Source organism: Saccopteryx bilineata, chromosome 3 (assembly GCF_036850765.1).
Source record: "Saccopteryx bilineata isolate mSacBil1 chromosome 3, mSacBil1_pri_phased_curated, whole genome shotgun sequence".
Lineage (NCBI taxonomy): Eukaryota > Metazoa > Chordata > Mammalia > Chiroptera > Emballonuridae > Saccopteryx > Saccopteryx bilineata.
Genome location: NC_089492.1, coordinates 97050434 through 97075667, shown reverse-complemented (window position 1 = coordinate 97075667; position 25234 = coordinate 97050434). Strand labels below are relative to the sequence as shown.

At 40.7% G+C, this 25234-nt stretch overlaps 1 protein-coding gene across 12 annotated transcripts in view; it reads left to right on the top strand.

Annotated features, from left to right (window-relative positions):
• SLC8A1 (solute carrier family 8 member A1) overlaps positions 1-25234 on the top strand; it is a 373856-nt gene that overhangs the window by 297693 nt on the left and 50929 nt on the right. For 7 of the 12 annotated variants that reach the window (XM_066266976.1, XM_066266982.1, XM_066266977.1 and 4 more), the window contains 7 exons: positions 466-572; positions 3659-3679; positions 4109-4126; positions 4243-4257; positions 8029-8097; positions 13369-13499; positions 19015-19114. In XM_066266976.1, coding sequence (XP_066123073.1) covers positions 466-572; positions 3659-3679; positions 4109-4126; positions 4243-4257; positions 8029-8097; positions 13369-13499; positions 19015-19114 — 461 coding nt within the window. Of the gene's footprint in view, positions 1-465; positions 573-1121; positions 1226-3658; positions 3680-4108; positions 4127-4242; positions 4258-8028; positions 8098-13368; positions 13500-19014; positions 19115-25234 lie in introns of all 12 variants that reach the window. The other 5 variants (XM_066266985.1, XM_066266988.1, XM_066266987.1 and 2 more) reach the window with 3 other exon arrangements.

Here is a 25234-nt window from a genome sequence, read left to right as displayed (position 1 = left end):
GACAAAAAATATTAATCCATAAGCCTACTACTCAGAGATGAGCTCTGTTAATATTTTGATATGATATCAGTTTGTTCTAAAGGAGTGATTTCCAGGGCATGGCTCAGATAATCCTACAGATAAGGCACTTACTAAACAAATATATATTTTCTTTTCTTATTATTGTGGTCTGTGTTCTTCTGGCTTTCCTTCTCATGATGATAATAACCCTGTTAGTACTGAGTGCTGTTTTGCCTGAAATAACTCAGTGGCCCTGGGCAGGGGAGCTATGCCATGGGTGACCACTCCAACCTTTCAGACCTGTCCCATACTCATTCTTGAAGGAAAAATTCACAGTACAGAAGTTTTTCTGTTGCTGTTAGTCTGGAAGTGCAGTTCCTTAACCTTGCCTTCCTCCTCTTTATATTCTTTCTCTTCTCTTTCCTCTTCCCCATGTTCGTCAATTTCTATTCTTCTCTGTTTCAGCAAAACAATATCAGTCAAGGTAATTGATGATGAGGAGTATGAGAAAAACAAGACCTTCTTCCTTGAGATTGGAGAGCCCCGCCTGGTGGAGATGAGTGAGAAGAAAGGTGGGGGAGCTGCTCCAGGGCTGAGCCCAACAGCTTCTGCTGGCCTGTGCCACCCTGGATGCCTGCACTCTTCAGAACGTGACTTACAACACACATATCCCTCCATCTATGTAATAGGGCATAGACCTCACCTGGGGCCACCGTGGGCCTAGCCTGTAGCTCCATTGGCCAGTTGTGGCCACTCTGCACCTTACAGTTCAGAGCTATTAATTTTCAATGCAGTCAATCAAGCCTCCATTTCTGGGAAAGTTGATATAAACGCTCACTATGCCAAAATGAAGCCAACTTTCTGATTTCTTTTCCAAATTGGGGTATGTACCTCCAGACTGCTAACTGGAGCAGGAAGAATTTGTGAATGTGATAAATTTGCAAAGAAAACTTAGTAGGGGCCAGCTGTGAGCAACCAAGATGCCCTTTTACATATTTCAGGAGGTTCATGTGTTGCCAGTTCTTCCTCCATAACATCACAGTAACATTCAGCCTGGTGAACACCTAGCATGAGTGTGTGACTCCAACCATTTGTTTTGCCTTTGTCTTGTGTTCCCACAGGAAGATCATTACCATTAGAATATTTGACCGTGAGGAATATGAGAAAGAGTGCAGTTTCTCCCTTGTGCTTGAGGAACCAAAATGGATAAGAAGAGGAATGAAAGGTGTGAGAGTATACAAAGACATACCAGCGAGAAATTGTACTCTTCTCTCTCCGTGTCTCCCTACTCTCACACTTAACTCTCTCCTCTTCCTCGGCTTCCAAGTACTATACTTCATTTCCTTTGAAGCTTTAACAGTTTCATTTCCCTTCCCTAACTCACAAGTGCAACAAGCTATGCCCATTTTGTTCAAGAAATGCCAACTAACCTTGATTGAACCCAGATTTAATAAATGCTGAGATTTCTGAAGCTCAGAGATGATGATATAAAAGAATGACTTATGTGTTTAGTTTTTCACTATTTAGGGATCATTCTCAAATTTGATTCCAACTGTTAAATCTCCCCTAAATTGTTAGTGATGAAGACTACTTAATACCGATTGGCAGTGGTACACAACTCTTAACGGCAACAGTTAGGAACTTTTACAAGAAATAATTAGGTGTCTTAGGAGGACCCAGGTTTCAAAACCAAAAAGATTTAATAAGAACAAAGACCCTTGAAGAGTAGTGATATCAATATTCTAGTGTTCATTTAATCAAATATGACATTTAAAAGAGACTATATATATGAAATCATAGTCATATCAATTTTAAGTAAGAAGGATATGGTCCTTCAGTAAAAATTTGCTTAAAGCCTATCCAGTCTTATGGTCCAAAATCTTTTTTTTCTTATATTGTAGAATTGACAAATTTCTCACATATATAGTAAAAATAAATAAATAATCAGCCATATCCTCATAACTAGATTTTCTTTTGGTGGATTTATACTTATATTTTTAGAAAATATTTGAATAAAGATGATTTCTTTGTTCTCTTCAACTTTAGATTTATTTTATGTGGCCTTTATTTTGATAAAGAAGGGAAAAATTTTATATCAGCTTTAAAGATATTTTTTTATTCTGAATTATTATGAGGACTTTCTATAATTATCTTTCAATAGTGGCCATTTTAAAGGAATCCTACTCATTTAATTATATGCAAAAATGAGCATATCCATATTAATAGCTCTTATTAATTACATACTAAGAATTGATGATTAGAAGAACTACTTTACAAGAACTTTATACTTTTGCATGTAAAATATATCAAATATATAGGACTACTTTCTTTTCAGACCCAACATTATGGGGAATTTAATCCCACATTTGAATGGACCCAAAGGCCTCAATCCTTCAGGGGAAAAAAAGAAAAGTTTATGCTCCTGACTTAATCACATCCAAAACCTTAGCAGGAGCCTTTGAAATGATGGAGAAAGGATCACTGGGGACCCATTTTAATTCAGCCTATTTATTATTGCTCCATAGACAGTAAGCAGGAGACACAGACATGTTAGGAAATTGTGCTGATTTCTTACAAATTTGGGATCAAAAATGCCTCATTAACATATAGGAAAAAGTAGTTACTTCTAAATGAATTCCCTTAAAGACTGTATTTTATTTAAAGGGAGAGCATTTTGGATACAGCATTTTCAATAAAATATGCCCTCATGTAAAAGCAAATTAAGCTTTCTTGATATCACTAACCAGTTTTCTGCCCCCTAAGTGGATTCTTATCACTATAAAAAAATTACTGACTAGTTTTATAAAGTATCTTCTCATACTACTACCATCAGAAAAAAAACTCAGAAGTCATTTATTTGATACATTCAGCCAGGTAGCTTTTGCCAAAATGAAGTGCTACAGTGTACAGTCTAGGTTTAAAGCACATACCTGAAAAATGAATTCTGACAAGGCATGACCACCACCATGCCTTGTCAGTTTCCATAGAATGATATGTTCACAGAAGCATCCTGGCAGTCCAATTATAATGCGCATACATAGTTAAGGACAAACAAATACATGCTAATTCATGGGACTTGAATTTTGAGGATTTCCTTAAGGACCAAAATCTCATGCAAACAGAACCGACAGTGAGATAACTTTACCTTGGGCCAAAGTATTCTTCCATGAAGGGTGGCCAGAATGGAAATTCCCAAGATGTTTTATCTGTTTTCATTGAATGAAAGGTATAAAACCTGAGATCCTGGATGACTAAGGACTTCCATGTGTTGAGTTAACTAACTCCCAGACAATATTTCATGAAAAAGACTCAAAGTTTAGGATTAACTTTATAAAATGTTTCTACTATATTTGGTAAACGAGATACATACACTATGTATAAAAATATATAGTAGAAATGTTTAACTAAATGGCAAGAAGTAATTTATAGACTGAAATATAGAGGTAATCAACCATATACATTTGCAGAAATTAGTGTTGGGATTGTTTATTTGGACATATTCCCAATGCCACATTATTTGGGGTGACCCAATTTTTTGTCAGTGGCTCCCTACCACTACAATAGATCTGCCTGGATTTCTTTCTGCTGATATTCCTCTTACTTTCATTATTCATCTGGTCTCTTATTCTGTGTTTGTCTTTGTCTGTTTCCTTCTCAGCCCTGTTATTGAATGAGCTTGGTAAGCATTTCATTCTTGCATTCCCTTTCCATTTTTCTAGGTTAATTTCCATTTCTGTGAGGTGGTACAATAGCTTGCTGACTTTTATTTCTGTTGCTTTACTAGCAAGATTGTTGTTTGGGGACATTGGCCTCATTTTTGTTAAGGTCAGATAGGTTATACTCCAGTTTTAATTTAGTATAACCTTTTTAAAAATCAGTGATTTCAGAGGTATGCACAGAATTATATTTGTGCACTAACTTTCATAATCTTAAAAGAATGATTAGTGACTAAGACGTGAACAGATGTTTTTGTCTTTTTCTTAAGTGTAAATATAATTTGGCGAGTTTTTAATGCTTAGGTTGGGTTGTCGGGCAGTCTGATGTCACTGGTATTTATTTAAAATGTGAGTTAAATAAATTGTAACATTTATATTTTTTTCTTTTTTAGGTGGCTTCACAATAACAGGTATGAATTTTTAAAGTCTAATGACATAAAATTGTATTGTTTGTTGTCTGTTCTCAACACATATTGTATACATTTTTAAAAAAATTATTTCTCATTTTTACTTGCTTTTAATGAAGGAAAATGCTTGTATGGTAAGACAATTGTTTTTAATGTTCCTCATTTTTTTTTCAAATACCCTTAAAAACCAAACCAAAACCACATCTTATGTAACTTGTATTAACATTTGGCTGTGGCACATGGTGTGTTCTTGCTGTTTTTACACACTTAACGTCTTACACATTAACAATGTGAGAGTGTTGTGTTCATTTACACACACATTGGCCTGGAGAACCCGTAATTGTTCACATTTTGACAAACTGGTCAATTTACAAATGTCACATAGCCCTGCTCATGTGCAATGTACCCTGCTAGATGTTTCCAGAAGTATCAGAGTAAATTAGACAAATGCTGGTCTCAAAGAAACATAGGACTTGACATGCAGTACTTCTCTTGGCCCGAGTTCAGGATATTGATAGTAATTAAAACCCTGTTGGCAGAAGATGGAGAATTCCCTTCCCAGTATCCTACTACACCAGTGTGAACAAACCCCTCTCCCAACTTAACACATAAATTCATGAGTAATATTTTTACCATTTGAACTACACTGCAGAATGCTCTATAAAAACTCAAAATACCAGTCAAAAACTTTGAAACCCTTAAATTCAGAATGCTACCCAGCCTGCATTGATTACATGGTGTAGCTCAACTCTAAAGCTGTTAACTTGTGTACAGTAAGAAGATATTTCCTTACAGCATCTTCTCTTTTGACCTTTAATATTTTCTCACCTTTTCAAAATTGCCTTTGCAGATTTAGAAAGGGAGATAAATATCAAATGTCTAATATACTGTGCGGCTATCAGTATTCTAATTCTTTTTTTCCTTAAAATTAGAGGACTGAACAAAAAATAAAATTTTAAAATGAAGATTTCTAAATATTTTAATTTTAAAAATGCTGGGTTAGGAGTTTGGGTTAACTTAACCACTATTAGTGTAGATTCATAATCAAGTAGGTCCAACCTCATTCTATCCAGAGTGGAGCTTTCAGAATACGAGCAATTGCTCTTACTCTCCACTGTCTCGCTCCAGACAAAACATTTAACGACAAAGTGACTCATAGGCTTTCAGAGACATTGAAAAGAATAAAAGTGTTAAACAGGACATGTCCTGGGAGAGGAGTTCTTATATCTGATTCCCCAAAACTTTTCCAGATCTAGCCTCCCCAGTTCTGGGGAAAGTTCTGAAACTTATGCAATGCCATACACGCTTAAAAAAAATACAAATGCAGAAATTTCCACTTATTAAAAATAATTTTATCTTTTTTTTTTAATCCATCATTTTAACCCATTGACGTCTTCCTGGAACTATTCTGATTCTGTCACTCAGTAAGTTAGTTGTCGTGAGATTTGAGGAATGTAGAATTTTGTCAAGTTAAGCTTCATGGCTTCCTTGAAGTCATTTGTTTTTCAATCAACCATTATAGAAATAATATCGTCTCTACCAGCACCTTCAGCCCTATGCAGCCTGGTAATGAGAACTTAACTAAAAAGTCTCTGGCTGTAGATGCCTTGTTAAAATGCATTGAGGTGTTTGGATAGCTTCCTATTATTTTTATCATTGAATATGTCAGGATTTTACTTTTAGGGCCTTCCTTCCATGTCCCTTGAACCATCTTCTCTTTTAGTATCCAGGTAATTAGATTCCAGTTTTCTTTTCTCAGAAATTGTTCTTATAAAGTTCTAAAAGATTTGCCCAGCGCTGCCCAGCATCAGCTGCCTTGGATACATCTTGCATCCTAGAAGACAGAATCCCTTCGGAAGGTTCCTCTCATTTCACATACTTCCTCAAGCTCTTTCTTACAGCTGAAGTGGCAGTTTTCCTGTTGACGTCACCTCTTTCAAAGACTTGAAGTTGATGTTGTTAGGACAGGAGACAGTTCCAGAACTTTCTGGGAAGCTTGACGTTGGCTTCTCGTATTACATGACCCCTCTTCTCCTGAAAGAGGCCAGAAGGCCTAGGATTCGCTCTCTGTAGTTGCTCCTGGGGAAAGTTCTGAAACTTAGGTCTACACAGTGAAAAACGGCTTTAAGTCCCAATGAGCGAATCTTTGAAGTCAGTCTGAGGCTTTGAAGTCCGGGCTTTGAGATGGAGGGGAAGTAGAGAGGAAGTAATCTAGCCTCTGGGTTGTGTCTGCAGCGTTAGTGTGGTCTTGTGCAACTGAGCGTGAAGGTCTAAATTGGAAGCAGGATATGTGGAAATTGAAAAGTTGTTCAGGCCACAGCCCAGTACCTACTGTCCACGATCTCATTGGTTGTGGCCATTAAGTTCTCGAGGTACTTTTAGAATTTGTAAATGTTTACCTGTTGGTCCCCAAGCTTGCCTCATTGAAAGGCTCTTGTGTGGACCTATGCCATCATTCCTCCTTGACCCTCCAGACATCTAATATGATGACCCCTATCAGTTGTAGCTCATTAGTGTTTGTAAAGCATTTCTTATTTATTATATCATTTAATCCTCAACCTAATGGAATCAGATATTATTGTTCTCACTTATAGGAGAGAAAATGAGGGTACAAAAAGAATGCTCAATCTACCCTGAATCACTCATTTGGGACTGAGAACCTGGCCCTCTGACTTGAAGGTCAAGGCTATGTGATGACTGTTCTAATCCCAGCACTTTTACTTCCTTCCTTCCATCCACTTCATTTCTTCCTGCAACGCTGCTCCTTTTCAATTCAGAGCCCAGCTGTCGCATAAATGCCAGCCGTATGAATGCCAGTCATATGAAAAACCAGGGGACCCCAAAAGGAGGAAACTATAGCACATTAATTTGGATTTTTTTAATACAATTCAGTATTCTGGTTCAGTTTGGAAAGGAGAGGGGCATGCTTGATTCCCCAAACAGGCAGCTGTAGAGTTCCCTAATTAAGTATATAACTGTCAATATGCCTCCTTTAAAAGTTATTCTTCCAGTCACATTATGGTCATCGTGTAATAGACTAAATAAGGCACATGGAAGGAAGTTAAAAACACTTCGATCACTCCACTACTTAAGTTAGAGGAACAAATCGCCTTCAAGTTCAGTTTCATTTTACAATTGAGAAAACTGAGTCTCAGAGAAGTGCCTTGCTCATTTAGACAGCAAGCGTTATGACAGAGCTGGCACCAAGTCCCCGCTCTCCTGATTCCCAGGTCAGGTTTGGGCAGCTCTTGGTAGAAGCCAATGGCAGGTAGATCTGGCAGTCATTTGAAGTAGGAGTTTGATGAAAACCCTACTCCTGGTTACTTTAAATAGTTGCCTGACTCTAGTGTACTCTTGCAAAGCTTGCCAGTGAATACAACATTCTCCCATTCAGGATGCCCAATAAACATATAAGCGTGTTCCCAGACCTTATGTTACTTGGCCCTCAAACAGACTTGTGATGTGGATATAGCAGGCACTATTGTCCCCATTTCACATGTGAAAACACTGAGAAAATGGCCGCTCTTGGCTATGTTATTGGCACCAGTAGGGAACCCAGGCTACTTTTCATCACACCAAGTGCTTTCCATTATTTTATGATGCCACTGGAAGCAGTAACTTCAAAGATATGAATACTCCATGTCAGAAACCTGAAGGAATCTGGCTGCACCCCTACTGTGGCATGTGTGGTTCATTCATATAATCTGGTTTGGCTTGGAGAACACCTGCCCCATTCAGCTCTCACTTCTGTAACCTATATCCGAGTGATCTATGTGCACTCAGTCCTCTAACATTGCTTGTGATGTGTGCATCTCAATGTTATGTTTAGCTTACTAATTCCACAAAGCTCTGCCAGCAAACCAATGTGATCCATCCTGCTGATTTTCTGCCTGTCCTTTTGCTAGGCCAGCCTGTCTTCAGGAAAGTTCATGCTAGAGAACATCCGATCCCCTCCACTGTAATCACCTTTGCAGGTACTCATTTCATCATGGTCCTGGAAAACCAGTTTAATTGATTTGAAGTTAACAGTCTTGAAGTGTTCTTTAGGCTATTAGACATTCAAGTGACACAGTTTATAGCCCTTGTCCCTTCTAAAACATTGCTAAATAATGTGATGGCTTCTCTGTGCTTAGGGTTATGATAGATCAGCAACAACACACAACCTCACCAGTGCCAGACAGGAGGCATGCATGGTAGAGGGAACAGCATGGACCATCAGAGAAGATTGATGCCAATGGCCTCTCCCTCTCAAGTTTTAATAATATTCCATATTTCTTGGAAATCTTGCTTCTTCAGCATGGGTCTTTCATTCCAACTATAATTAAGTTTCTTCCCAGAGCCTGCCTTCCTGCCTTCAGCCAACATGGTATTGGCCATATGGACACAGATGACAGTACGTCTGTGGGGTTTCTCTAATGGGGAACATTGACAGGGGGATTAGAGGGCCCCACAACTGTCCCAGATCTCCTGAGGCTCAGAGCCCAGGAACTACATCTCTGCATGAGAACATGGATATTTACTCCTTCCTATCACCATGAGCCTCTCACTGGCTAGGGCAGTAGAATCACTTTTATCTGCCCCCTGTAGCACTTTGCCCAACCCCACTTCCCACACTCCCATTCAATAGTCATGAGACCCAGCCCTAACTGCAGAATTGTTCCAGAATATTCTTCATGGAAACAAAAGTACCAGTCTCCATATAGTCTTACCAGAGAGGCCAGCCAGGTGTTGAAAACTGTCAAGAAGTCTCCGCTCTCAGACTTTCAGCATACATCCGAGTCAGGGATTAAAATCACCCGGAGCAAATTGTCGCACCACTGGCTTTGTTCCCCTTTCCAAATTCAACATCGTTTGTTAAGATTAAAAATTGCCAATACATTAAAAACTATCAGCAGTAGTTTGTCAGGCACAGCTCTCTTGTGGGTTGTATTGTTTTCTAATAGGGATCACTCTCAACCCATTGCTGCTCATAGTAACTATGCTTCAAAATGCAGCCATAGTCAGGAAGCACACACAGCAACATTTGCATAATTCTGCTTTGTCCAGATCCCAGCAACCTACTAGCTTTTGTTATTTATCATTTGCAAAGTCAATTACCCAGGAGAAGGGAGGTTCCCCTATTTTATCACAGGATTGTTTTGTGTCCTATCAATGCTGATTTTAACTGTGGCTATTGATTATGCATTTGATCTTTAATTTGTGTTGGTTGGTTAAGACTATGATATTATATAATTTATTATCAACTTGTTAATGAAATACGGTGAGTTTGAAAAGTATACTTGGATATGTATGTATATGTATATATAGAAAGAGATAGAGAGAGAAGGGGAATTAGTTTTCTCATTCTGCGTAAATAAGAAAATGATACTGACTTGACCAGAATACAATGAGTTGCATTTAATCCAACACTCAAAGTAAAAAGGAAACAAATAGATGAACTAAAAATGTTGTTAAACTATTTCTCTTTGCAATAAAAAGTATCTAACACAGGATACTTTTTAGAAAATAAGACCAACTCTCTTCTTTGCCAGTGTCAGTAATCTGCACCATAAATTCTAGTTTATCAGTATCATTATAGAGCAGTAATAGCATTTATCCAGCTGCCTTTTCTCAGTTGCATATAAGTATAATGATTTCTTAAATGTTCATGACATTTATTGAGTAAAATTAGCCCTGACCCTTCCATGACACTATGGCTTTGTGCTTTGACATTTCTCTGCCGGAATGACCCCCCTTACCTTACCACTTCCTAGCCATCATTACCAGCAACTTCACCTGGCAAGCTTCTATACATGCTTCAGGGCCAATTTTAAATACCTCCCGGCCTGACCTGTAATAATGGCACAGTGGATAAAGCATCAATCTGAGGTTGCCAGTTCGAAGCCCTAGGCTTGCCTGGTCAAGGCACATTTCTGCTCCTCTCTCACTGCCTTTCTCTTTCTCCTCTCTCCAAAATCAGTGAATAAAATCTTTACAAATAAATAAATAAATGTCTCCTCTTTCCTAAAGCCTTCCTCAGTCTGTCAGGTAGAGTGAGCTGCCCTTTTACCCTGGTCCCTCAGCCCTCTTTGCTGTACTAGAAGTTTTCTCACCTATACGCCTCACTTCCCATTAGACCACGAGGTCCTGAAATGTGATGACATATTGCAGGAGCGCAACAACACGTGTTAAATGAACAGATCCTCTTTACACACAAAGAACATATAAGAGGCTTTTCTAACAATGAGTTGGAGAGTGACCCAACAAATATTTATTGAGCATCTACTACATTTTATACATTGTTATAGGCTCTGGGGATTGCGAGGACAGTTTCAACAGCAATGAGATATACTGTTTTAGCTCGGTAAATTTACATGCTGGACATTTGCATATAAAGATAACTAATTTTTTAAACGTATATAAGCAGGATTATTGTTTAATACACACAATAAATATTAAGAAACTAATATAAAGTTAGAGTGATCATTTCTAAATAGATCAATTGTGATATTTAATGCAAGAAAAGTGGGGTTTTGAAAGGTAAGTCAGATTGAGCTGGATGGAAATAGGGAAGCTTTTCCAGATGGGTAGACAAGAGGATAAAAGTGTGGCATTAAATTCAAATCACGTTTGGAGCAAGAGTAGCAAGTAATAGAAACAAGGTGCCTTGCTTTCCTTTAAGTTAGTCTGAAGTCTGTTAGGAGAGTATTTCCTAAATCATGGTCATTCTCATGGCTCCTTTATAATATTTGCTTTTGCTGCATACCAACTCTACTGTTATTTACTTAATGCAATTTTTTGAAATTGCCTCATGTTTGTACTTCACTAGACTTGTTTGTAAAAGAAAATTTTGTCACCAACACAAATGAAAAGCTGGTATCATTTATCATTAGTAGAAAGTAAGGTTAAAAAAGTTTATAATGGAAAAATGTTATTAAATTTTAACTAGATATGGTCAAATGCTTTATGCTTGAGAACCATTTTCTCTTTCTTAAATAGTAGAAACCCAAATATCAGGAACAACTTATAGCATAACAGCACCAAACTAAGCATTTCTTCTTGATCAGAAGGACTGAAGGATGATTAAAAAGGGATATAACCTTTTCACTCACTGTGTGATTCGATTCCATTTGCTACCATGTCCATCTATTTAAACCATGGTTTAAATCATTTCATTTTGTGAAATGCTGCATCAAACAATGCCCCCACATAACCTTTCTTTTGTAATTTTCCTATTTTTCTATGTAAATTACCTTGAATCCAATTAAAGGCATCTTACCATTTATAAGTAAATTACAGAAAAGAGGGGCATAAAAATAATCTTCCCCAACACCTTTGCAGTTCAAATAAAAGTTTAGGTTATAGTTGTTCTTATGAAAAATAATTCTAGCTTGATGGAAGTCTTTAAGGATTCCACGTTCAGCCATGGAATGCCTTTCCTTACCCTGCACAAAGACATTAATATAACCTGCTGTTATAAAAACTACCACCAACGTTCGTCCTGGATTCAAGGATCAGACGGCAATAGAATTGAAATGTGATTGCTTTGTGCACTGGGTAAATTCGACGTCACATATTTCAGCTCATCCACTGGACTACACACACGTAATTCCAAGACCAAAATGCCAATTGTAACCCTTTTATTTCCCTCGGGTCATAGCTTCCCAAGCCTACTTTAAAAGAGATAACCACTTTTACAGTTAAAATTAATCCTCCAGCACCTCTCCTTTGCATCTGCTAACATCCAGCAGTTTCTGGCCAGTCCAAAAGCACTTCCTTTTAGTCTTCATTGCATTTCTTTGGGGCCCTGTGATCACCGATGGATAGGAAAGCAGATTCTGAAACACCCTTGTAGGAAGACACTATTGAATGCATCAATATGGAAAGACTCCATCAATATGTTACATTCTGCTTTGGACTGGTTGGTTTTGACACATGGTGTCTATGTAATGCTAGCAGTGCCTCTGTCCCATCTTCTCTGTGCCCTAGCAGCAAACAGCTGGCCTAGGAACCAGTTGTGGCAGCATTTGCTAGAGCATTGAATGGAACCACCAAAGCAGCGTCACTCAGCAGCAGGAAGCCATGTGTCTTTGGAGGGAGTGGGAGTTGTGGACTGCTGCAGAAGCTGATGCCTAAATACAAAAGGCAAGGAGCCTGGGCTAGAAGTCCCTCCCTCCCTTTCTTCTGTCTCCCCAGTCAACAGACCCCGACTGCAAGCAGTCTGCCTGGATAGATCTAAAAACTGCCTGGATAGATCTAAAAGTGAGGACATTGGGACTGAGGTCTTTCTATTATACCGGTACTAATCCCTTGGAGATGAGTTTATTCAACTTGACTCCGAGGGGAAGTGGCCCGTCTTGCTCTCGCATCCTGGCCCTGAAGGCTAAAGGGCTGAGTGATTACAGGAATAGTGTCTGTCCTTCACATGTGTGTGGCCTTTGCAGTCTGGGATTTATCCTAATGACCTTCACGCAGAGAGGAGCCAACTGTGAGCTTCCCCTCATTAATGGACTCTGAAGTCCATTAACATTTTCTCAGCTCCCCCTAGCCTCTCCTGGAGTATAATCTATGTGGTGGTTCTGGAAATAATCATGTTTACATGGTGAATAGTACTAACTCCCCAAAGGCCTCTCACCCTTCCTGTTTACTTTAAGATTTTCATGGTCAAGGTCTTCCTAGCACATTTCAGCTTTGCACCAGAGGGAGGAAGCACTGGAGCAGGCATCTTACTGAAAAATAGATGTTTTGCTTCTTAACTTACAAAAGAGACTTTTGGCAAGAGAGAGGCTAAGGTCAGAATTTCCCTTCCATCATCTCTTTGGCCCTGGGGCATTTTCTGTTGCCTCTAGAAAGTGGAGAGACAGAGGCCAAATTCCTTTGTCCCTTGAGTCACTCTCTCTCTTTTAATTGTTTCCTTTTGGTCACGTGCTAAAGGAATGTGTACAAACAGCCAGACGAGCCAGCGTCACAGGGGACAGCTCGGTGATTCCCACAACGGAGACGCAGGCAGGCAGTCTTTCTCGGTTATATGCCCCCTGGTCTGCTTTCACAAATGCTTAGTTGTGGAACATTATAATCACTTGCTGTCATAATGATATGCCGCCTGACATACCAAGCATCTATCCAATAGCACCCTCCAGCTTTACGATCTCACCAAGGGACTTGTAGTAGGTCATTAGGGCTTCCTTCCTCCTCGGTTTCCTGATCCATGGATTTCCAAATAAAACTGAGCACACGGCTCACTTCCTTGCCCTTCCCTTTCACAGAGGAATGTGACGACAAGCAGCCGCTGACCAGCAAGGAGGAGGAAGAGAGGCGCATTGCAGAAATGGGGCGCCCCATTCTGGGAGAGCACACCAAGCTGGAAGTGATCATTGAAGAATCCTATGAATTCAAGGTATGTTCACCCACACTGCCCACTCGGGAGGCCAGGGCCATCCTGGGATCAGAACTGTTCACTGTGTCAGATCCGTCTGGAAAGAGGCGGATGTAATTTCAGAAACTTGCTCATTAACTGAGAGGCCTTCAGAGCCGAGTTGGAATCAGGAGTTTCCAGAAACCAAACAGCGTCAAAACCAGAGCTCGGTGGGTGGCATGTGTCAAAGTGTCAGAAGCAGCCCTTCATCTGAGAAGGTGGATTCCAAAAGTGTTATGTGTAGAAGAAAACAAGCTCTATTTGCCAAAGCTAAGAAATCTATTAGAAGCAAAGTGATCACACTGGAATTTAGGTAGCATTTGTTAGGAACTGAAATTAGGGGGCTTCTGTTTTGGAGGAGAGATAGTAAGCTCTCCCTACGGAACATCCCATTGACCAACTCCCATTTATATTTAGTCATCCTCTTAAGATCCCAGGACATGCGCACAATCACCATTCTGCAGGTATAGTGCCTGAGACGAGAAAACGTATAATTGTGCTGATAAAACTGGATTCCCAGTTGTCTAGATGATGACAGTTACTTGGCAGAAGTTAAACAAGTGGGCCTTAGGGTGAGCTTAGGGCTTTGAGGTGCAATTTCCTGTCCATTCTTAGCTGCCCCCTCTGCCCCTCGCTCACCTGCCATCCCGTCTCACCCACAGAGCCCTAACATCTGAGAACACCCCAGCAGAGCCACACCTTAGTTCTGGGGTGGGACATGAAGAGGAGCATCCTTTCCCTGCCTTTCCAGAACTACAAATCCAGATCACGGAAGTTTTTTCTCCATTGAGTGTTCTGAACAGACTCTCCTGATTGGAAACCAGAAGGAGGAGTCCAAAAGAGAAAAACAGGCCACCAACTTAGAAACCTCAGTATTTTATCTGGATTTTCCATCATCGTGGCCTCTTTTCCTTTAGCTGGGACCATTAATTATTATTATTATTATTTTTAATTTAGTTCACAAATTGAAGTGGCTGATAGAACACAAGTAAAAAGAAAAAAATGCCTCTGCAATTAAAGTGGAAATTTTAAAAGATAGAAATGCAATTAAACTTTCCCCTTCAGACAACTGAAAATCTACCTGTTACCCACTCGTTCCCCTAGAGAAAGCAAACAGGTGTGGATACCAGGATCAGTGCTTTCTAGGCAGACCCTGACTATCATAGCTCACCTGTAGTTCTATCCGAACCCTGGCTCTCTGCCCACACAGAACTGGCACAGACACAAGCTCCCTGTAATTCCAGGGTACAAATATCTGAGACCTGTCTCTATGATCCAGTCTGTCTGGATGTGTCCAACCTCACTCTTCCTCAGGCACCTTCTTTTCATCTGGAATCAGAGGGCCTGGTGCCATTTGCTGCAGCCAAGATTCTATGGCTTGGCATTCCTGTATAAACTTGTCTCCCACCCCTCCTGGGTCCCTGATGGGGACCTGTATGTTCTCTCCTTTATAGGACAGCCCTCAACCTTCCCCTTCCATGTACCGTGACTAGGAAGACTAGGAAGAGCAATCACAGGACCTTCCTGTAGGAGGCATTGGGTTGGATATGTTAGTGCAGTCTTTCAAACAGCAATACTTTCTTTCTTTCTTTCTTTTTTTTTTTTTTTTATTTCTCTGAAGTGAGAGGCAGGGAGGTAGAGAGATAGACTCCTGCATGTGCCCGACTGGGATCCACCCTGGGAAGCACACTAGGGGGCGATAATCTGCCCATCGGGGGCATTGCTCCATAGCAACTGGAACCATTTTTTAGTGCCTGAGGCAGAGGCCATGGAGCCCTCCTCAGCGCCTGAGCCAACCTTGCTCCAATGGAACCTTGGCTGTGGGAGAGGAAGAGAGAGACAGAGAGAAAGGAGAAGGGTGGAGAAGCAGATGGGCGCCTCTCCTATGTGCCCTGACTGGGAATCGAACCCAGAACTTCTACACATAGGCTGACGCTCTACCACTGAGCCAACTGGTCAGGGCCTGACAGCAATGCTTTCTTGAGTCCAAAGCTCTCTCTGATAACCACCCTAATAATCTGAGTATTTAAAGGTCCCCCAGGTCTCTTTATATGAGTCAAGTCATTTGGGGTGCATATCTTCCCAGAATAGCTTCCTAGACCAGGGGTCGGGAACCTTTTGGCTGAAAGAGCCATGAATGCCACATATTTTAAAATGTAATTCCGTGAGAGCCATACAACGACCTGTGTACGTTATGCATTGTCCAATAAAAATTTGGTGTTGTCACGGAGGACAGCTGTGATTGGCTCCAGCCACCTGCAACCATGAACATGAATGGTAGGAAATTAATGGATTGGAATACATGAGAACATTTTATATTTTTTAACGTTATTTTTTTTATTAAAGATTTGTCTGTGAGCCAGATGCAGCCATCAAAAGAGCCACATCTGGCTTGCAAGCCATAGGTTCCCGACCCCTGTCCTAGACTGTCTCCTCCCATCTCCTCAAATTTCATCAGTATAGTCACTGTTATCAGTAAAGGGTGCCTTGGGGTTATTTTTCTGAAGTTCCCTGAAGGATCAATTTTGATATTATATTATTCTTTCAGAAATTTATTTTTCTAGACCATGGCTATTTTAAAGAACTTGTTTTAAGTTCTCCGAACTGCATTTCAGTCCCAACTTCAGGTGACACTTCGCAGTGTTCCACTCTCCTTTACCTACTGGGCTCTTGTTTACTTGGAACTGAGGGCTGGCTTTCCTGAAACCCATTGCTGAGGGTGAGATTGTAATGATCGCTCACAAGGATAGGGTAGTGAAGAATTGATCTCTGGCATATAGGAAATCGCCAGGTAAATATAGATGGAAATATCCAAGTTCAACTGTCTGAATTTCAGATTCAAGAGGATGCATATGCAAATTAAGTCCTAGGAAGAACCCAAGCTATCCCACACTCCCCCAGGGTTAACGTGAAAGTTTACAATCTACTCTATTACACATTTATAAATGTTATGTTTATTTTATCTTTTAAAAAAACTTTGTTTTTTAGAGAGATTTCTTTTTTTTTTTTTTTTTTTTTTTTTTTTTTTTGTATTTTTCTGAAGCTGGAAACGGGGAGAGACAGTCAGACAGACTCCCACATGCGCCTGACTGGGATCCACCTGGCACGCCTACCAGGGGGCGATGCTCTGCCCATCCGGGGTTTCGCTCTGTCACGACCAGAGCCACTCTAGCACCTGAGGCAGAGGCCATGGAGCCATCCCCAGTGCCCGGGCCATCTTTTGCTCCAATGGAGCCTTGGCTGTGGGAGGGGAAGAGAGAGACAGAGAGGAAGGAGAGGGGGAGGGGTGGAGAAGTAGATGGGCACTTCTCCTATGTTCCCTGGCCGGGAATCGAACCGGGACTCCTGCACGCCAGGCTGACGCTCTACCACTGAGCCAACCGGCCAGGGCCTAGAGAGATTTCTTGAGGCAAGTCTGTGTCCAACTGTTAGGCCAATTTATCAGCTCAACCGTTTATCTCCAGGTGGTAAACATGGGATTCTCTGCCCGAGCTTCAGAACAAAGAGGGCTCCTTCAGAGAGAGACCTGCCTCAAGTTTCCATTACATTTAGGAAAAATCAAGGTCATTACTTGTTACGTTTCACACAGCACTCCGAGTTGACATCAGCCATGATACTCAGAGTGCTTGATGAGATGGGGCTGAGTGGAGAGAGAAAAGGCAGATGCTTGTCATGTGCTTCAAGTTATGGTGGTCAGGAGCAGCGACAGCTAGAGCTATTATCAGGAGCCCCAGCAGTTCTACCCACAAGGTCACCACCTTAAGGACAAACAAGCTAGCAAAGAATGATGTTGAAAACGCAGAGTGGGCCAGTTGGAGATGGGCCCTCTCATGTTATCTCAGTATCTCAAGTCACTTCACATGACTCTTGAACTAGAACACTTGACATTCTGATTTAGCTTTGGCCTTCTGTACAGGCCCCTCAGATCACTTTTTTTTTTCTTTTCTTTTTTTTTTACTCCCAGTTAGTTGATAACTTGCTCTCTCTCTCTCTCTCTCTCTCTCTCTCTCAAACCATAGCAATTCAGGTACACTGCATTAAACATGTACAGAGTTTGACGTAAGACAAATAATATGTGTTTTCTGCCTCTTTGCAATGAGTGGGAATACGAGGCTGCTCTGACAGTAAGTGTGGAAGCGTGGCAGCCTAGTCAGTGGGGTAGTTCCCTGGGAAGAGCAGCCCCATGTCCTGGCCCCGGGCCTTCTCCTTGGAGTGGCTGTGATGTGTGGTAGTGCTTCGAGTGCATCTGCTTACTTAGTTTTGTTGCAAATGTTTGGCCGCTCCTGTTGTCACAGTGACAATTAGAAAACTAGAAAATGCTAATTGTAAAAACCAAGTGCTTAGAGAAGATTGAAGGAAAAAGAAAACTAAGAGATGGAGTGTTAATAATGCAGGGTTGGGTGGGGGTGATTCAGTGCAAGGTAAATTGCAATGTGCCCTAAACTCTACGAACTGCCCTTTTCCTGTCCGGTGTTGTCTTGTTTGCAAGGGGAGTAGGGTGAGAGTGAGATCTCCAACAGCCACCAGGCTGACAAAATCAGTAGCCAGAGAAAAATTCATTTGTGGATGATCATACAACAGCAGTTTTGAAGTTCTGCTGTCTGGCTGCAATTTTTTTTTTTTTTTTTTTTTTTTCATTTTTCTGAAGCTGGAAACAGGGAGAGACAGTCAGACAGACTCCCGCATGCGCCCGACCGGGATCCACCCGGCACGCCCACTAGGGGCGGTGCTCTGCCCCCCAGGGGGCGATGCTCTGCCCATCCTGGGCGTCGCCATATTGCGACCAGAGCCACTCTAGCGCCTGAGGCAGAGGCCACAGAGCCATGCCCAGCGCCTGGGCCATCTTTGCTCCAATGGAGCCTTGGCTGCGGGAGGGGAAGAGAGAGACAGTGAGGAAAGCGCGGCGGAGGGGTGGAGAAGCAAATGGGCGCTTCTCCTATGTGCCCTGGCCGGGAATCGAACCCGGATCCTCCGCACGCTAGGCCGACGCTCTACCGCTGAGCCAACCGGCCAGGGCCTGGCTGCAATTTATTGATAAACAAAAGTACAGTAACAGTTTTTAGTTTTATAATCTATCTACCACTTGTGGTTATTCCCAGATACGTAACTGCTGAACTGGGCATATGCTAATTCAGTTGCAGACAGCACACTCTGGATGAGCCCGTCGTGGAGAAGCAAGTTCATAAAGCATTCAGGGGAAGGGATGGGCTTTCGCAACATCTGCTATTCTGAATACTGAGGCCATTCTTCATTGGCCATTAGGCAGTGAGGGAGGCTTGTATTTGCTATGAAGAAGTTTCCATTTCAGTCTGTTTCCAAGTGAGGACGATGCCTGTTTGCATAATCATAACAGTGTTTGATGTCAATACTGTTGTTCTGAGCCTAACATCTGCTACCCTTTATATAACTCTGGGGTTTCAAAATCAACAAGGTCTTAGATTTTCCAAGGCCTTACCTAACCCTGCAGTTATTATCTTATTCTTTTCAACCTTTCTAGAGTACCGTGGATAAACTTATTAAGAAGACAAACCTGGCCCTGGTGGTTGGGACAAACAGCTGGAGAGAGCAGTTTATTGAAGCTATCACCGTCAGTGCCGGTGAGTGTCCTTCTCTGCATGTTAACAAATTATGATGACCCGAGCTGAGCTTACTTTTCCTACTGTGACCACTTGGTCTATGTCAAAGCACCAAAGAACTTGCATGATAATATTGGAAAAGAAATAAATGTGTTTGTAACATACAGGCGCATTTTGGAGACCAATTTAGGCTTTCTAGATAAAGCAGCTGTCCTCAAATCTGACCATCTTCTTCATCTCCATTGATTCTTTCTCTCTGGACCTAGGTAAGATAAATGTAAAGCCTTTTGTGTCTCTCTCTAATGGTACCCAATCTCAAGGCTTGGTCTGGAAAATTCTGTGAAAGCAGAAGTGGCCTAAATGAAGGTCATAAAGGACACCACAAAATCCTAGATGGGTGACAGGCTGACATGAGGACACTTCAATAGCATCTGCATCATTTTACACTCTCTTCAACAGCGCCTAACAAATTTGTGTCTGCACTGGCTCTAGAAGCGGAAAGAGAATCACATTCTGTTTCTTTCTGGACAAGCAAGTACAGAGTTTTATTTAGGAAAATCGTACAAAATGAAGTGTTTTTCAAACTCAAGGAGCCAGAGACCTAAGGGAATTAAATATAGAAAGAAGCGTCCCTTCCCTGCATTGTCAAACCTTGTCCACTGTGTGGTTATATAAAGCTAGAGGGAAGTCCCCCTCACAGATCTGTGAAAGCAACAGTACAGTGACATTTTTTTTTTCAGTTCTGCTCCATCTCCACTGGGTTTTTCTCTTTATAGATCCCTGCAGGCTCATCCTCTGCTATTACAGCTAATGAACAAAGCTGAAGTTTTCTAAATAGTAATTCCCAACCTGTGAAATATGAAAACAGCATCCCTAGCAGTTGGACTATGACTTCTAACACAACCCCCTTTCCAATCTGCCATGGAACAATTTGACAGATCTCCCAAGTGCTGTGGGAACGGAGGGTGGTAAACATTTGTGTGCCTGTTTATTATTAGTGCTGTTTATAATCACACTTTGGTTTCTTGCAATTGAGTATACAATGGAAATTTATGACTATTAAGGCGTGAGTAATTGCTTAGGAGACTAGATTTGGAATGCACATGTAAATTCTAATGGGTGAGGGGGACTCTATCACTGGGGCGGCTGTAACAGAGTGCTGTAGACTGGGCGGTGTGTAAACAACAGAAATTTATTTCTAGAGGCTGGGAAACCCAAGACCAAGGCACTGACAGATTTGGTGTCTGGTAGAGCCCTCCTTCTGGCTCATAAACAGCTGCCTTCTCACACGGGGGAAGTGATGATGTGACGAAGCACTGGAGTCTCTGTTTTGAAGGCATTGATCCCATTCATGAGGGCCTGGCCCTGGAGACCTAACCGTTTTCAAAAGCCTTCACCGCCAAGGACCATGATGTTGGGAATTAGGTGTCAGCATATGATTTAGGAGGGATACAAACATTGTATCCACAGCGCTCCCTCATTATGGCTTATGTTTTGTATAAATCTAAGATCAGTATCTGAGACATGAACTATACTCCCTCTTCACAGAGAGAAAAACTAAATGGACAAAGATAACTCGGATAAGACAAGGCCAATGGTAGAAAACATGAAAGATAACCGAATTATGTGATTGTGAGCTTTGGTATATTAGAATTGAAATATTAAAAGCAACCTAAGGCTTCATGAGCCATTCTTAATAGTTTCTAGGTTTCCAGATATATTAGCATTTAGATACATCATGTGCTAGATAGACATGATTCATTCATTTTTTTCTAGATGTCAATTATTGTTCTTTGTGCAAGGGATATGATAGTGAATAAAACAGACAGATACCCCTGCCCTAATGAAGCTTACATTCTAATGGAGGACACAGAAAATAGGTAAAATAAAATATATGTACAATGGTGAGCTTCTCATGAGAACAACAAGCCAATGAAGAGAGACAGGAAGTATGTGTAGGGGCTACATTGGATAGGCACCAGGAAGACACCATCAATAGACACGTCAAAGCCAAATTTGCTTTTCTAGCAGTGGAATGGTTTTGTGTTAGTTTGGTCATGCAGTTTTGTAACTCTCAGGGATCAGGGTAACCATTTTATGACCAGTCTATGGAAATTGAAAAGTTTTGTTTTAAACAATGAGAGAGATTGTGCCACAAACATGGCCCAAGTTGTGTCTTTGATTCTGATCAGAGTAGGTATACAGAGAAAAGATAGTGAAGATGCTAAAGTTCCTTACTTTAAAAAGGGAAAGATCTTGGATTGTAACCATTTTTAGATAGTTGGTTGAATTAAGTCCTCTCAACATCCTGTGAGATGGGCTTTAAGATTATTATTACCATCTAGAACAGTGGTAGTCAACCTGGTCCCTACCACCCACTAGTAGGCATTCCAGCTTTCATGGTGGGCGGTAGCGGAGCAACCAAAGTATAAATAAAAAGATAGATTTAACTATAGTAAGTTGTTTTATAAAGATTTATTCTGCCAAACTTAGCGAAAATCTGACATAAAGTACTGGTAAGTAATTATTATTATATGCTTTAACTTGCTGTAACTCTGCTTTATAAATTTTATAAAGTAAACTTACTTCCCTACTTTATAAATCACCATTACTGTGGAACCAGTGGGCAGTTAGAAATCTTTCCTACTAACAGAGATACAAAAGTGGGCGGTAGGTATAAAAAGGTTGACTACCCTGATCTAGAGGAAGAATTGAGCTTCAGCCAGACAACACTACTTTGCAGTGTAACTCCACTAGATATTAGTCCAATGTGCTGTCCACTGCCCTTAAGAAAGAGAACTTTCAAAGTGAGAAAATTGTTCTCCACCTCTGTCTCATTAAATAACTGTAGTCTTGTTACCTCTCCTGTTGCCATGGTTTTAGAAGCTTAGCACTCTTATCATGGGACTAACTCCTGCCCAGATCTTTTGAAGAACCCTTAATGAAGGAAATGCATAACCTTTCAAATGTTCTTACTATGTTTGTCATGCAACGTATGGCATTTTTATGTTTCTAAACAACTGTTGGGGAGTAAGATAAAATTGCTTAGAAATTTGACCACTGCTGAGTAAATTGACCTTATTTACAATTTTGAGACCAAATACTAGAAAAGCAAACTCATATTATACAGGCACTAAATTACCTGAAGGGCAGTTAGAAAGCTCAATGTTTATCATTAGAAGTAAATTTAAGCGCCTAAAGAATGTTAATTTTCTTAGGTTGTTAAATGGACAATAAAATTGGTAAAGCAGCATTTATTAAAAACAGAGTTTGATTGGATTTTAAGATTTCATGGCTAAATAGTTGCAAATCAGAAAGATTTGCCTTATTAAAAATATTAAATTGCTTTTCAATGACTCTACTGAGAGGTTTTTTCCTATGCAATTTTCTGTGCAAAATTAAGTCTATATATCTTGCTAAACAAAAATAATAATTTTGAAAGTGGGATTTTGCTTCTGTTTCTCACTGATTATATTTAGATGAGTTTCAAGGTAAGCCCCTGGCAGTCTTTTTGTTCCTCTGGTTTCCCCTAAACTTCATTTCTTGGCAGGTGGGTTGCCTATGACCATAATGTGTTGAAGAACCAAGTTCTTATTCAGTATTTGAAGAGTTAAAGGATTTATGAGACTCCAGAGCTTAGGGCGAGATTAAGCCGTCTGTCCCAGCAGTTCTGTTATTTCCTGGGCAGAATAACAGGAGCAATGTCCTTTAGTAAGTGGCTGTCAGAAACTTATAAGGCCAGTCCAGCACCCACCATCAGGTGCTGTGAAGATAGGTCAACAGGTGTGCATCTAAGGACAACTACCATGCACTGTATGTCGTTTGCATTTCCCCCAGTGCCACTTTCTTTCCAGTGTCTCTGCAGGGCAGCATGGAGAGTTAGCTTTAAGAAATTGTGCGCCAGCTGGGATCCAAGGGAGAACAGATGTGTCCAGCAAAAGGGCAAACATCAACTGGGTAAAGAGAACCAGATGCCAATGCCAATTCCACAGCTACTGCATTGCTGTTCTTAACCATAGCCTTCGGCCACGGTGAGGTGACCAAGAGAGTGATTTGTAAGCCTGGCTCTGGAGGCAAATGTGGGTTTGTGTCCCAGACCTCCAGAAATTTCCTGGGTGACTCTGGGCAGATTACTTCACCTCTAAATCTCAGTTCCCTTGTGTGTAAAGTGGAGACCACTGCTCCTCACTCACAGAGTTGCTATAAGGACTAATCAAGGCAATCCATGTTTTCACAAGAGCTGTGTATACTTTTGATACCACATTTGGTTGTTTGGGAGACAAATCATTTTGAAGATCCTACAATAAAATATAACGATATTTTGTGTAAAGGAAGTCAAGTCAGTTTAATTACTAAAATGTTTAAGTGACTAAAAGTATTGCTTATCTATTTTGGTTTCTAATATTACAGATACCATTGTGTATAAGAAAATGGAGATTCAGAAAAACAATCTAACTTGCTCAAAAAGTAAAGCTAGCAACTGGCTGTGCAGGGGTACAATCAGCCCAGGATTCATGCCAGTGTGAAGAGTGCACTCACTTGCTGTGCCTGGGGCCCTCGTACAAGCACCCCCCCACACACACACACACATTTACAGGAACATGGTTGCAGACAGTAACGCATTCAAAAATACTGCCAACCCAAAGACTGAACCAGTTCATAAGTCTTAAATAATATATGATAAAACTAGCACCTCAGATGAGTTTCAACGGATTCCATGCCATCTGGCCTAAGCAGGTCTCTCCCTAGCATCTCTTCTGTTACTGATTGTCATTACTGAGGGGACACTTTCATTACTAAATATGTTAAACCTGGGTTATGTGAAAGTCCCATTTAAGCTATTAAAAATATAATTCTGCTAGGTCAGGTTTGACAGAGCCTCGGTGTGAATAAAACAATCAAAGGTTTAGAGATTAGGAGTCTTCCTTTTGCTCTGTTGCCTGTATGACTATAAAGATTCTTATACACACATGACATGCATGTTTGTGTGCAAACGCACTTGAACACACATATACAAACACACATGTGCACAGACACACTAAACACATGCACACAGATGTGTACACGCACCTGATATTGCATGTGTCTTTATTCATTTGAATAACTGAGCTGCAGCTTGACATATGAAGGTTTTTCCTCAATGTTTGTTAAGTCTAAAGCCTAGTTCAGAGTCTTTAGGGAGAATGCCCGTCTATTCCGTAAATAACAAGGGAATATTTTTTGCCTTGGTGTGTCCAGAGGCTGCCGCCGCCTAGTCGTTTGTGATATTCTTTCAGAAAGTCAACACACTGCCCTCTCTCTTACCTGACCATTTTAAATATATAGCTCTAAGGATTTTCCTGAAAGTCTTTTTCTTTCGACAAAGATTTTGCATATCTGATACAGTGTTTACTGGCATTATCATAATGAAGGAACACTCAAAAATGACGCAAAAAAATAGCAGCCTTTTTGAAGTCTTGGCTCTGTCTCTTACCAACTGTATACACTTGATGAGGTATTTAAGCTTTCTGAATTTTAGTTTGTTCATCAGCAGAATGAGAGGGTTACTAAGCGAGTTCTAAGATATTATCCAACATTAAGACACAAGCATCTGTCAACGGCCATTATAGTTCTGCAGTGTCCCCGAAAGCATTGAGCTTCATGGGCCACATCATTTTGGCAATGAAAAAGTATTTAATTTAAGCAAGCCACCTACCTGGCTTGCTTAAATTAAATATTCAGCACAATAACAGCATATAGCCCACTTTGTTCTCCTAGAAGGAAAGGGATGGAAGGATCATCTTCAAAGTGTAGCATCAAAGTACAGCATAGGGAATACAGTCAATAATAGTGTAATAACTATGGATGGTGCCGATGGGTACTAGAAATACCAGGGAGAACACTTTGTAAAGTAGATGATGGTCTAACCACTACGCTGTACACCTGGAACTAATAATATTAAATGCAAACTGCAATTGAAAAAAACTTTTTACTTTTTTAAAAAAAGTATAGCCTCAAAGACAAAGTGAGATGATGACTGAAAGTACCTGTTTTCTTCCTGCTCTGTGACTGGAGCTCAGAAATGCCTGTGGAATCCTCTAGCTGTGGAAGGGCAGACAGTCACCATGAGGCCGAGCAGGTGGACGCGGCTGGCCCATCCAC